This window comes from Cloeon dipterum, chromosome 1, assembly GCF_949628265.1.
Source record: "Cloeon dipterum chromosome 1, ieCloDipt1.1, whole genome shotgun sequence".
NCBI lineage: Eukaryota > Metazoa > Arthropoda > Insecta > Ephemeroptera > Baetidae > Cloeon > Cloeon dipterum.
This window is the reverse complement of record NC_088786.1, coordinates 21,431,580-21,443,895: the sequence shown is the minus strand read 5'-3', so window position 1 is coordinate 21,443,895 and position 12,316 is coordinate 21,431,580. Positions and strand designations below refer to the sequence as shown.

Below are 12,316 nucleotides of genomic sequence, written 5' to 3'. Positions count from 1 at the left end.
AAATACTCTCACTCTCGAATTTATGTCATGTTTGGAAAGGAAAATAAATCACACCGCGTATAAGGCTTCAAATATTCACTTTCCTGCACAATAATTTGATCCTTGCGCCTCTGGCAGCAGAAAAAGGCGGCAACTTGATGTATTTCTCAATCAATAAACGGTGGCGGCCTCAAAGTCAAAACCCGAGAGCAAGAGATTCGCGTAATAACAAAATAACACATTGGCTCGAGTGCCCGCGGCGCCAGGGCCGTGAATATGAAATATGGGCTGCTAAAAGCAAAATTATAGGCATTTGAGAGGCGCACACACTCACCATGGAAGTAGCTTTTGGTGCGGAGGTAGCTGACTGCGAGCCGCAGTATCGACAGTCGGTCCAGCTTGCTCAGGATGTTCTGCTCGAAGGGCAACAGACTCGCCAGGGTGTCCAACTCGGCATTCAGTCGCTCCCGGTGCCGTTTGCTCGGGTTGCTCTTGGCCACCCCATCCTTCGGCGGCGGCTTTATGCTGCAAGCAGACACACTGATGCTTTCATTTATTGCCACTGCTTTTTGCTGTTTACACAGCTATTATTGCAACGAGATATTTTTCCCTTCTTTGCATTGGGAAAAGAAAAAATATTCATTTCTGCACTTGGATACATATCCCAGGGGTTGAAAAACTTGGTGTTTTAGTATGCAGGTTTTATTAAATATTCGATAAATGTTAACAAAAAAACAAAAGGCAAAGTTTTGTTTTTTAAATCAATTTAAACTGAAACTGAAAGCAATTAAGTTCCTCATAAAATTATAATTTTGTCTTTCTTGTTGACGAATGGGCGAATCATTCTGATCAGATCACTTGCTTATAGAGGTTCAATAATGATGAGATCATTTTTCCTTAAACTATATAGCAAATGAGTGAAAATTAAGGAGATTTCGTCACTCGTTTTCAATTTTCGATTTAGGTCAGAAATGTTTTAAGTCGGACATTTTCAACAATCGCTGACTAAGAATTCTCTGCAGTTAATGGTATGGATTTTGTTTTCGAGGTGCATTACTGCTGATGAGTCCTGAGGGGCCGAAACAGCCACTGTACAATAAGAAAATGTGTTATTTATTTTTTCCTTTCAAAATTTCACTAATAGCTAATATCCATCCGGAATTATTCCGCACGGAGCTAAGCCATTCATTAATTTCAAATTTAAAAATAAGAAGTAGTGTATTTTCAATTTTATGTATATCTATATAAGTATTTTTAAAACCAAATAATCAGTGCCTTGCATAGGTACGTTGGTTAGGATATGAAAATTCATTTTCTTATCATTTTTCCAGTAATGTAGAAATGTAGTCACAGATGCAGCCGTCCCTATGTGCATTAGTTAAAATCAAAACTATTACAAAATAAATCACGTAGCTATTATGCGATGAGGCAAAAAGTTTGCACACTTAAGAGCTTAGGCGGCGAACGTCTCCCTTTTTCGCCGGCCAAACATGGAAAGCGACTGAGGTCTATGTGTAGTGCTCGCTCGTCTCAATTAAAGTCGTCTCTCCAGCCGCATATTATAAAGAAATTTGGCCTCTAACGAGCCACATCACAATAATAGCCCCAACCAGCTCTCGGATCGCTGATGTCCCCCCAATCGCCGCTGGCTCCGAAAAGACGAGCTCCAAACCAAATCCCCGGCCGACACTGGCGCTTTTTCATGCGGCAAATATTGTGAGCGAGTCGCCTCAAATTTCTGGGAAAATCTGGCCGGCCGCTCGACAGAGGAAAAGGCCAATTAATGTCTTTATTTGCGGCTTTATTATGCATAATATGCGCGATTTACAAAAAATTCGGAAGGAAATGCACATGTGAGTGTATAAATATTTCATTAATCCCTTTCGGCTCTTTTTCTAGTCGGATTCACGCGCTCTCGGAGCTGGCAGCAAGTTATGTTCGACGGTGGATAAATTTTCAGCCTCGGACCGTCGGTGCTGCTGGAGTGAAATGAGCAGCACGGTGCGCGCATTTATAGCTATAAAATAATACCATCTGCCTAGAAACTTCCGCTGTTGATAAAGCAGTTTCGAATGAGTTAAATTATAGCTGCAAAGCGGAGGGAGAAGGAGAGGAAAACAAAAGCCATACCACGGCGCAGTGGAGGTAAAAAAAAAGCAAAATGCAACTGGAAATGTGTATAACAACGCGCGGCCAGAAATATCGCGAACAAATCGCAACTCACATTCACAAGACAGAGACAATTTGTCCAGCAGGTGCGCTGCTCCGAGAAATCCGGCAATTTCGGTAATTTCGTTCTCTCTTTCTCTCTCGGAGCGTCTGATTATTATAATGAGGCTGGCCCGAAATTGAAATATTACCAAAGATAAGTGTCTCGGCGCGGCGCGTATAATAACGCAGTTAATTTACATCCGCACGCCGCATTTGCATCGAGGGAATATATCAGCAGTGTCGCTCGAAATCATCGTTTTCAATTTCATTATTTCTCAGAGGCGATTGATCAAATTCCGATTTCTAGACGCACTGGGCCCGCGTTGGATAAACAAACGAAAGCACAGCCGCGAGGTGGAAAAGAAAACAATTTTACACACGGGCCGAGGAAGATGAGCTTCAGAGATTAATCTAATTAAAAAATAGTCGGCTAACGAAGCTGTAGGTAAATGACTGCGCTAAAATACCAATTCCCGCGAGTAATGTATAATGATAATCTGGCGGGCGCAATCATAAATATAGAAACGCCCCCTTCAATGAGCGGCGACGGCCGTCTCAAGGTTTCCAGCCGTATCAAAAAGAAATAGGCCCGCGGGCAAACTCACCTCTCTCAACTGCGAGAGAGGAATAAAGAAGATCAGCCAGCACAGCGGCCAGCCAGGAGGGGGAGAGAGAGAGAGAGAGAGAGAGAGAGAGAGAGAGAGAGAGAGAGAGAGAGAGAGAGAGAGAGAGAGAGAGAGAGAGAGAGAGAGAGAGAGAGAGAGAGAGAGAGAGAGAGAGAGAGAGAGAGAGAGAGAGAAAAGAGATGACCGGCCGATATACGCATAAAAGAGTTAAATTAACAAACAGACAATAAACGCTGTGCTCGCGCGCGCCTTGTATTACAATACTAATTTTATCGGGGGACCAGCGTTTTCTGTGCGCGCCGATGTTATTAACAATTAATTGAATTAATTAAACCAACTAATCGTGGATACAAATCTTAATGACTTGTGCGAGTTAATTTATTTTTCAAACATAAATATTATGTTCCGCGCGCGGGCTCTGCCCCTCTTTATGTCCTGTAATAAAAGCTCCCGTAAATGGCAGAGCTTAATACAGTATTGGTCAAAGAGACCCAAAAGAATCTCTTTTGGACACTGTCTTCTGACTGTTGAGAAATTTTTAATTGATTTGTCGAGAGAGAATGTGATAAAGGCTAATAGCACCATATGGATATAATTACTAGTAAACGACCAGCCCTGAGCCCTGGCAATCATTATTATTAGTTTTAAAGGCGCATCGCGATCATTTCGGTCTGATTTATCAGTGTACCTTGCTTGCTCCGTTGCCTATTTCTTGTCAAAAACTTTTGTTTGAATCAACGCAGTTCATCTTACAATGACCTCATTTTAAAGTATAAAAATATCAATTCACTAGCCACAAAAAAGGGGTTTTTCCACGAGATATTTGATCTATCTTATAGGCTGCAATTTTTCAACTCTTTGTTGGGCACAATTTTATTTTTTTAAATTTTGTTAGGGTCCTTGAGCTATTTAACAAATATGTTTGACCGTTTTCCTGAAAAGTTGAAAAAAAATTGATTTTTACCCTCGAAACATTCTGGGCTCACCCCTGAGGTGAGATAAGACCATCAGAACAGGTAATAAATCGAACCCTGCCGTCAGGGTAGCCCTCGAATGATAAAATTCCCATGTGTAGCCCTTTTAACGACGCCTGATTGGCGCTGTATTGGTTTGATCTGCAAGATCTGCACACTGTTGGACAGGCCAAGTCGAGAGCTTTCAGAATATGTAGGATTTGACCCTTTGGAAGCCATCAGGGTGCTCAGGAACGAGATTTTGGGCATCATAGTTTTCTTGCCACCAACATATCGACGTGAATTTTGTTTCACTGCTGACGCAAAGGTACTGATAAGGTGTGGGGGCCGAAACGTTTTGATACGAGAACACGTGTGAGACAATTTTTCCTTAAAAATATTCGTTCTCCTTTAATGCCGAACTTAGTAACTTAATTTTAGTTTATTTATTAAGTTCACCAATTAGTTTTTATCTAATTAAATGGCGACAGTAATAATACCCATGATGAATATATCAAAATACATATTTTGACTTTTCTGTATATGATCAAGGAATGAAGAAAATTGTAGCAGGCATTTATAGCCGATGGCAAATCAATCCTAATACGCGTTAATACCATGTTACACACCGCCTGTTCCGCATTTATGAGTAATTTTCGCGCCTCCTCAGCCGGGCGGCTTCCTGAAGGAAAACACACGAGTGTGTAAAACGGAGGCGGAATTGGGCGAAAATTGGCAATTTTCTTGGTAATTAGGCGTCGTAAAGAGGACGGTCTCGGTGCGCTGTGCTGCCGTAAATTTCGAATTTTCCGCACGGCCGTGAGCAAAAGAAGCGCCATCGGGGCCGGTGCTAATGATCGGCAGAGCACAAAAAGCATGCAGCGCGTTTTCAGGCACAAAGTCATCAAGAGAGGCGTCGTCACGCGGCCGGTCGAGCGCCGGTTTTGGGTTGCATGTGGCACGCATAATGTCTAGGTCAGGGTACTAATTGCAATTACGTCACGTGTGAGTGTGTGTGTGTGTGTGTTCGTTGAGTTGCATGCACGCGGCGCGCGAGCAAGCGAGTACCTTTGTGTGCGCCTGAGGAGGATGACCCACGCAAGGTCTGGCCATTTATCCGCTGTCTCATGCGAGTGAGCCGCCATTTATTATCAGCGCCGGTGCCGACGAGTATTGTTAATATTATCGGAACGCGAATTGAAGGCAAACGTGCGTGCCGACGAAGAAAACACACGAGCGGCGAGAGTGTGTACGCGCGAGAGTGTGTGTGTTTGGTCCCTCGCCGGCTCAGCTGCTGCAGACATGCTATTTTATACACGTCACTTCTTCAGTCGGCGTCATGCAAGTCACCTAACCAACCTGTGCGATGGGTAAATAAATGAAAAATGCACACGCGTTTGTTCTCATTCATTCATTCACCCGACTGCCCGCGCCTGCATGATCGTACGTCGCCGTCTCGGACGCGGGGCGCGCGCTGCATCATCTCGCCGCCCAGATTGCTCACGCAATTTTAATTTAGAACGACTTCATTGACAGCGTCGTTGTTTCAAGGCAAACTCGGATCCGTCCAATACTCGATTTGTTTGCAATAAAGAATTTCTTAAATCTCCCAAGGAAAAGACAAAAGTTCTCCATAAGATTTTAATGAGTTATTTTTGTGTTTTTTCAAATATTTTTGACAGTTACAATAATAACACATTTAATCTAGTTAAATTTCTATTTTTGTGTAATTTTAACATAATTTTTATACCTTGCATGTTATTAAATTTAATAATTTTGTGTTACATAAAAGAAATTGTACATCTATTTTTTTAATTTACTTTTAAATTATATTTTAATAAAGTAAATTTTTTATGTTTAAAATAAATATTTTGAGTCTGCTAACTAGAACTCTATGGAAGTTATTTTCATTGATAGAATATCCTAAATCTGTGAAGTCTCAATTTAGAGAAATTGTGTAATTTAACGAAACCACAGGATGAAACGCTAATGCAAATTTATTTATTTATATAAATTTATTTCAGTGATTTCAACATTATTCAAAAAAGTGAAATTTCAAGATAATGAAAATTACGATAATTTGTTTTATTCAATTAGTTCTTGCATTTGTGTAACTTTAAAAAAAATAAACGGATGAGATAATATAATTCAGATTTTAATTTTAAGGATTTTAAGATTGAGCGATGATAAATTATTTAGATAGTTTGTTTACTGCAACGGCGAGGCAACAATTCCGTGCACAAAAAATCTACTCGATTCTCGGCGTCATGCCTCTCCGCGGACTATTAGGCTAATTGCATATTTTAATTTCATGAAGGTATTAATTATTTAAGTCGCAGCCACGCCCTTTCTACGGCCCAACTACGGCGTCACGGCGTCTAATGGTAGTCGGCAGTAATTTCAGATGCTTTTGTTATACCTGCATTCCGCAAACTAGCGCAACCACATACAGCAGTAGCAGCGGTGGCAACTGGCAAGGGCGATACGCCAAGTGATTAGATCGATTTGGCTGATTTTTAACGTTGCCGCCTGGCTGCAGTGGCGAAAACCAACAGCACTCTCGAGCTTGCTGCTGCTATTCATCAAAATAGTTCGAAAGGAAGTAACTTGTCCAATAAAAGCGTTAAAGAGTTCCGCAAGGCCGGCAGCGGTTTTCGCATTAATAAATTTAATTATGAATCAAAAGTTTTGCCCTGCGTCTCATTTCCGTCCATTCAGGCTAAAAGCACTATTTTTGTGTTTCTGGAAAATGCCCTCCCATGAACGGTTTTGCCTCTTTTATGGTAATAAAAAATGCAAATCCACCCAATTACTGGCGTCGGCGATTTTATAATTCGTTCCCGATATCCTCCAGCAGAGGAATATTAAAAAAGTGTCTCTGGAAGCTCGTTTTGCGGTAATTAAATAGAGAGAGAGATTCGAAGGTTTTCCTCGCAGCATTATATCGAAAACACTTTGATTGCCGTTTTGACTCCAAATATCAAGTTGGTAAATCTTTCGGCCGGCCGGCCAGATCTTGAGCGCACACATATTTATTTACGTCTTCCCAGGCAAAGAGCAATAAAGCGCTCTGGGCTAATTATCGTTGTAAAATATTATGGCATAATAGAGGTAGCACACAAATATACATACATACACGTACACATTCTCCACTCACATACACACATGGGGCCATAAAAATCGCCGGTAGCCATTTTTACATTTATTGTTATCAAAAAACTTCTCCTGCTCGGGTTTATTGTTTTAATACCATTAGAGAGACGTCGAATAGAGGGAACAAACGCGCGCGGAGAGAGAGAGCGAAAAGAGACGCAGAGCTCAAAGTTGTAAAACGGAATATATAAGGGGGAGTGGAGGGTATATATAACAACATTAGGCTGCCGTCGTTTATGCATGAATAAATTATAGGAGATGAAAAATATTATAAAATATAAAAAGAGGTAGCTGATGGTCAGTGTGCTGGAGAAAATAAATAGTTGTTAAATGCACTTAACAGCAGCCGAGCGCTGTGAAGCCCTGTGTGAAATGTGTTTCCATCGACATGAAAGAAAGAAAGAGTGAGGATAAGCCTCCGTGCTCAGGTAATAGGTAAAGTTGCATGCACATTATTGTCACACATTTCTCATAAGTGTCAGATTCCCGCAGCGATCGTTATAGCGCTTTTGGGCAAATGTGCAAAATTTAAATGCGCCCCCAAGACTGAAACTTGATAATCAGAGTGTGACACATAATCAGCAGCAGCAGCTTTTGCTCCCGACAAAAGCGGCGAAAGAGCAAACATCTCGCCCTTGGCATAAAAAAACGGCAAAAATCCGGAGAAAAAGATCAACTGGGCAGGTCCGCTCGCTGCGATAATTTGCATAATTTTCGCCGATTACCTCCGCAGATAAGACAGAGGCAAGAAGTGTAGTTTGACAAATTCTCTGCTGTGACGTATCAAATTTCGCCGTTCATTTCGCTTGGGCTGTGGTTTCGCCCGTGAAATATCGACAGGGTATCGAGTGGCTACCGGTATTGCTAATCGAATAACCAAATGTGTCCGAGCCCTTTACCGTCGCTGCTGATAGGCCAGGCGTAAATACGGACACTAAACAACTTTTGCTGCTCTCGAGATTTTGGCCGGAGATAGCGCGGCCTGCTCCCTGGCCATAAGGTGAATTCGGTGCAAAAAGCGCGCGATATGGTGCGGCGGCTCACGAGCACAGATGTTCACTGCCGAGCCTATTCGGGCAAGCTTGACTCCATTTCTGTTGCCTCTTCTGGACAAACTGAAAAAGAGACGACCCCAAGAATGTCGCCTCGTCTTCTGGGCTAGCGCGCGGTTTCAATGTTCTGGGGGGACGCGATTGCATTGCACTGACTGCGAGAGGTGCCGATGAAACCGGACAAGGGTGTCAAGAAGTAATACAAATGAAACAGATCCTGATTTTCGTTTCAACTCAATTGTAGATAATTGCATATGATTAGAGACAAAAATCGAAATTTAGACTAAACCTGGTTAAAAAGATATTAAGTCTCTATCATCGAAAATAAATCATTTGAGGCTCCAACCGGCAGGAAAAACAGAATTCACCAAAATTAGTTGTGATGCAATTTGAAATTATCAACTGGCTCTGCTCTGCACTGAATTACTAATATTTAAAAAACTTAAACTTCCATGTTATTTTTCCAAAAATAAATTTGAAAATATTTGAAACGGTCTGTACATTCTATAGGGAGTTGGTAGACACAGATAATTCGTATTTTCCCTGCTTGAATTTTGAATGTTATTTTTAAAAATGATTGATTGCTTTCAAATAGAAAAGTGCGTGGAAAAAAACAAATTAAGATCTACAAACAGTTTTATACAATTGCAACAAAGTCTGATTTTCCGTGAATGAATATTTTTGTCTGTTGTAGAACAGCTCACTTTGAGTGATAAGCCAGGGAAAAAGCGCGGGCAGCTTATGTGAAAACGGAAGCACTAGACGCAAAGTGATTTTTTGCCGCATCACATGGCACATCGCATCGCGGATGAAACCGAAATGGAAACAACGGCGAAGAGAATTACGCGCAAACAATGCTCTGCAGGCCACTGCATATCCGGTGGTGCGCAATAATAATCACACACACGCCGGTTACTCTCTCGTCTCGTTGCGACACCGACATTATGCAACTCAGCGATAATGAGCCTCTCATTTGACTTTTTATTTCAGCCTGTCTGGATAAGTCGAGAGGAGGCGATTGTTCAGCGGAAAACGCTGTTTTTGCAAAATAAATATACGAGCAGTTGGACGATTTTAGCGACCGAATTGCCTCATCATTGTTGCTGCATGCACATGGAGATGCAGAAGTAAAATGCTAATGTGCAAAAAAGACAGTCGGTGTCCTTGGTTGCAAATTCACAGATTAGCATACAGGCCGCCCAACAATCAGCAGCGCGACTAACTGGATTCGCGGAGGGTAGTGATTAGGCGATTTCGGTCCCACCTCAACATCGGAAGGCATGAGACGGACAATCGCAGGGCCGAAAGTGAGCCGATTGGAGTTTAATCAATGCGCACGGCATAATAACACAGATACACAGAAACGAATGCTAATGTGTGCGGCCGGGAAAAACGGCGCTCGCAATTTACGTATGCATCTTTGCTGCTGCCTTAAGTATACGCCAGGGAGGCAGCTAATGAAGGACCTGCTTAGAGCTGCCTCCGCACGCGGTTGTAATTTCGCCGCGCGGCCCCGGCCAAATGATAGTAATAGCGAAATAAAAGCTGCGCGGCGAATCGCCCCGGGCCGGCCGCGGATCGTTATTCTTTGCCGAGCGCCAAAGCCCCGGCAATTACGCGCATTTCAGCCGATGCACCGGCTAAATGATAATTCACTCTCGCAAAATGCATTCGCCGCGCGGTAATTGCACACGAATTAAAGTGGAATCGGCAGCGATCGATCGAATTTTTTCTATCTTTTTTAAACGTGATGACGGGGTTGGACGAAACCACAAGTGCTGATCCCCCGCGCATTACATGCAAATCTCTCCTTCGAATTTATTACTGCCGCTTCGCTTTGCAGCTCGAATCAATTCCGGGCGGACGCTTTTTCTGCGGTCGAGCGAAATCCCCGGATCGAATTCACCGCTTGTGCCTATTTAATTTAAAAGGTTGAAATAATAAATAAACCAACTGAATGAGAAAGGACGTTCCCATTTTACTGCTTCCGTGCAACATTTATCAGCCGACCTTGGGAAAGCTGCAGGTGCGGGTGCGAAAATTAGGAATAATTATTTGAAAACCGTCGAATGTAGGCTCAGGCACTCGGTTGTGCTTCTCGTTTTTATTATTATGCACGCTCACAATGCATAGCTTAAACGCTTCTCTTCGTGTTGGCCTCTCGCTATTTCCATTCGCAGGAGTATGCAACCAGCTCGTTAGGCTTTCCCAACTGGTTGCATACGCTGCACGCAAAAAGGGGTTAATCCGTAGCATTGCAAAAGCTCTGCTCGCTGGGCTGGCAAAACAACAACAGCGGCCGTAGACGCGCGCGTTGTTGCAAGGATTCGGTTTACATTTGGCCGCGTGCATTTCTCTCGCATACGCGAGTGCATAACCATGCGAGTGTGCAGAAATGAGCTTTGCGAAAATGCCTTGGTTGACAACGCCAGTGAGCAATATGCATATTATTCCTCCACCCGCATATTATGGTCTCTCATAAACGGAGAAATCGAATTAATGCGTAGAGGCAGCTCGGGAAAAAATATTGTTACGCATTAAATAATATTAAGACTTTTTGTTAAGGAAATTCACCCCCTGTTTGAAACGAAGCTTGGCGTAGAAGGGATGAATTATCGCAATCTCACAAATTAATTTTCCAAATGTGAAAATTCAGATTAAAATAAATAAAATATTCCGTTAGCGAATTCAATTAAAAAACCACCTTTGGGCAGAAAAAACTCCCCCTTGGAAAAATATTTAGCATGACCAGGAAAAATTTGTAGAAGCGTTTTGGAAAAAAATTGAAATTAGAAAATAAAAAAAAATATTAAGGAAAAACTTTCCTTTTATAAAAATGAACTCGAATGAAAAATAAAATAAAATTCGTTCTTTTGAAATTTATCAAATTACCCTCGTCAAAATTTCTCCCCCAAAAATACCACCCTCGTTGTGAGCCCCCAGCTGCAACCCATTGATGAACCACACCCGATCAGCCACTACCGTTTTGGGGACCCGGAGGCCCTTTCGCCTACCTTTTGCCGTTCCGCCGGCGCCGCTTGGTGGCGTACACGGTGCCCAGTTGGCTGGAGGCGGTGCAGGGGGCGGCCTGGTGCGGCCGCATCGTGGGTGGCGGTGCTCCATAATCGTGGTACAGGGCCCCCGTGGGCTCCTTCAGGGGCCCTACTACTGCTCCGCAGTTGGTCACCGCCAGTGTTAGTGTCTGAGTCCCTCGATCACCACTGACTGAGCTGCCGGCGCGACTCGAACCTGGGAGGCGGCGGGCCGGGGCGGGGCGCCGCGGAGGCGGTCCCGCCGCCGCCAATCGGCGCCGGGAGGCGGCTCCACGGTGCCACTGCCGGAGAGTGCACAGAGTGCCGATCGATTTGCATATTATTCTGCCAAAGCTGCACTTTCCATGACACTCTGTGCCACAGGATCGGCTTGCGGTTTTCATCCTTTTTGCCTTAATAAGTCGACTTTGTGAGCAGTTTGTCACGAATGCGCTCAATGATCACCGTCTCTTAGCATTTGTGTAATCGCTCATACTATTATTTTTTATGATTTGCGATGTTAGATTTTCTTTATTCGAGATAAAAGGCAAACTTTGGAATATTTTCTTTCGTAAAAATTGCACTTTCGTTATCACTATAACCTTTTTTTAGAGATATATAGAATGCTTATTTAATTTAATTTAATTAATTTGATCCATTTTGGGGGGATATTCATTGATTTATTTTTAAATACTCAGCATGTTCAGTAAATATACTCGCAATTTGTGATTGAAATAAATAGTTCTTTTTTTGAGGTAAAAAGTCAAATATCTGCTTGATACAATTATACTTTTTATGTTTATTCAAAACAAACTTAGCTATAAAAAATGACTAAAATATAATTATAAACTTATAACCAAACCTCTTTGCAATATAATAAAAACAATATTTTATAAATAAAATAAAAATATTTAAAAAATATTGATTAATATCATTGTTATTAATCAAAAATAAAATTTTATTTGTATACCGAGGAAGCTGCTTCAAATGTTTCCTTGAAAATTTTCCTTTGTTCAAATAAACCAACAATTAATTCAATTAATGGCTAACTATGATGACCAATTTTTAGTGCAGTTTTAAAATTTTGTTATGGTTGACAAAGTCCTAGATTTTTAAAATTGTTATAGCTAGTACAAGCAAAAAGATTAGAAATTGATCTTAAATTTAAGTAGGAATTAATCATTATTATAAAAAGGAATTGCAAATCTCTCTACCTTTTGTCAACGCTTTTGAATTTTGAGATCAATTTTTTTAACAGCTCAAATGCACTCAGGCAAACTATGATTTCATGGCGTCGTTTCATTCCTTTT

The 12,316-nt window shown here is 41.8% G+C and overlaps 1 protein-coding gene across 3 annotated transcripts in view; it reads right to left on the bottom strand.

Annotated features, from left to right (window-relative positions):
- The window catches only part of ss (spineless), a 40,283-nt gene extending 29,096 nt beyond the window's left edge, over window positions 1-11,187 (bottom strand). For 2 of the 3 annotated variants that reach the window (XM_065496918.1, XM_065496920.1), the window contains exons 1-2: window positions 10,989-11,187; window positions 314-504 (exon numbers count right to left, since the gene is read on the bottom strand). In XM_065496918.1, the coding sequence (XP_065352990.1) occupies window positions 314-504; window positions 10,989-11,077 (280 nt within the window). In that variant the 5' untranslated portion in view covers window positions 11,078-11,187. Of the gene's footprint in view, window positions 1-313; window positions 520-10,988 lie in introns of all 3 variants that reach the window. The other variant, XM_065496919.1, reaches the window with a different exon arrangement.
- Window positions 11,188-12,316: the final 1,129 nt, after the last annotated feature.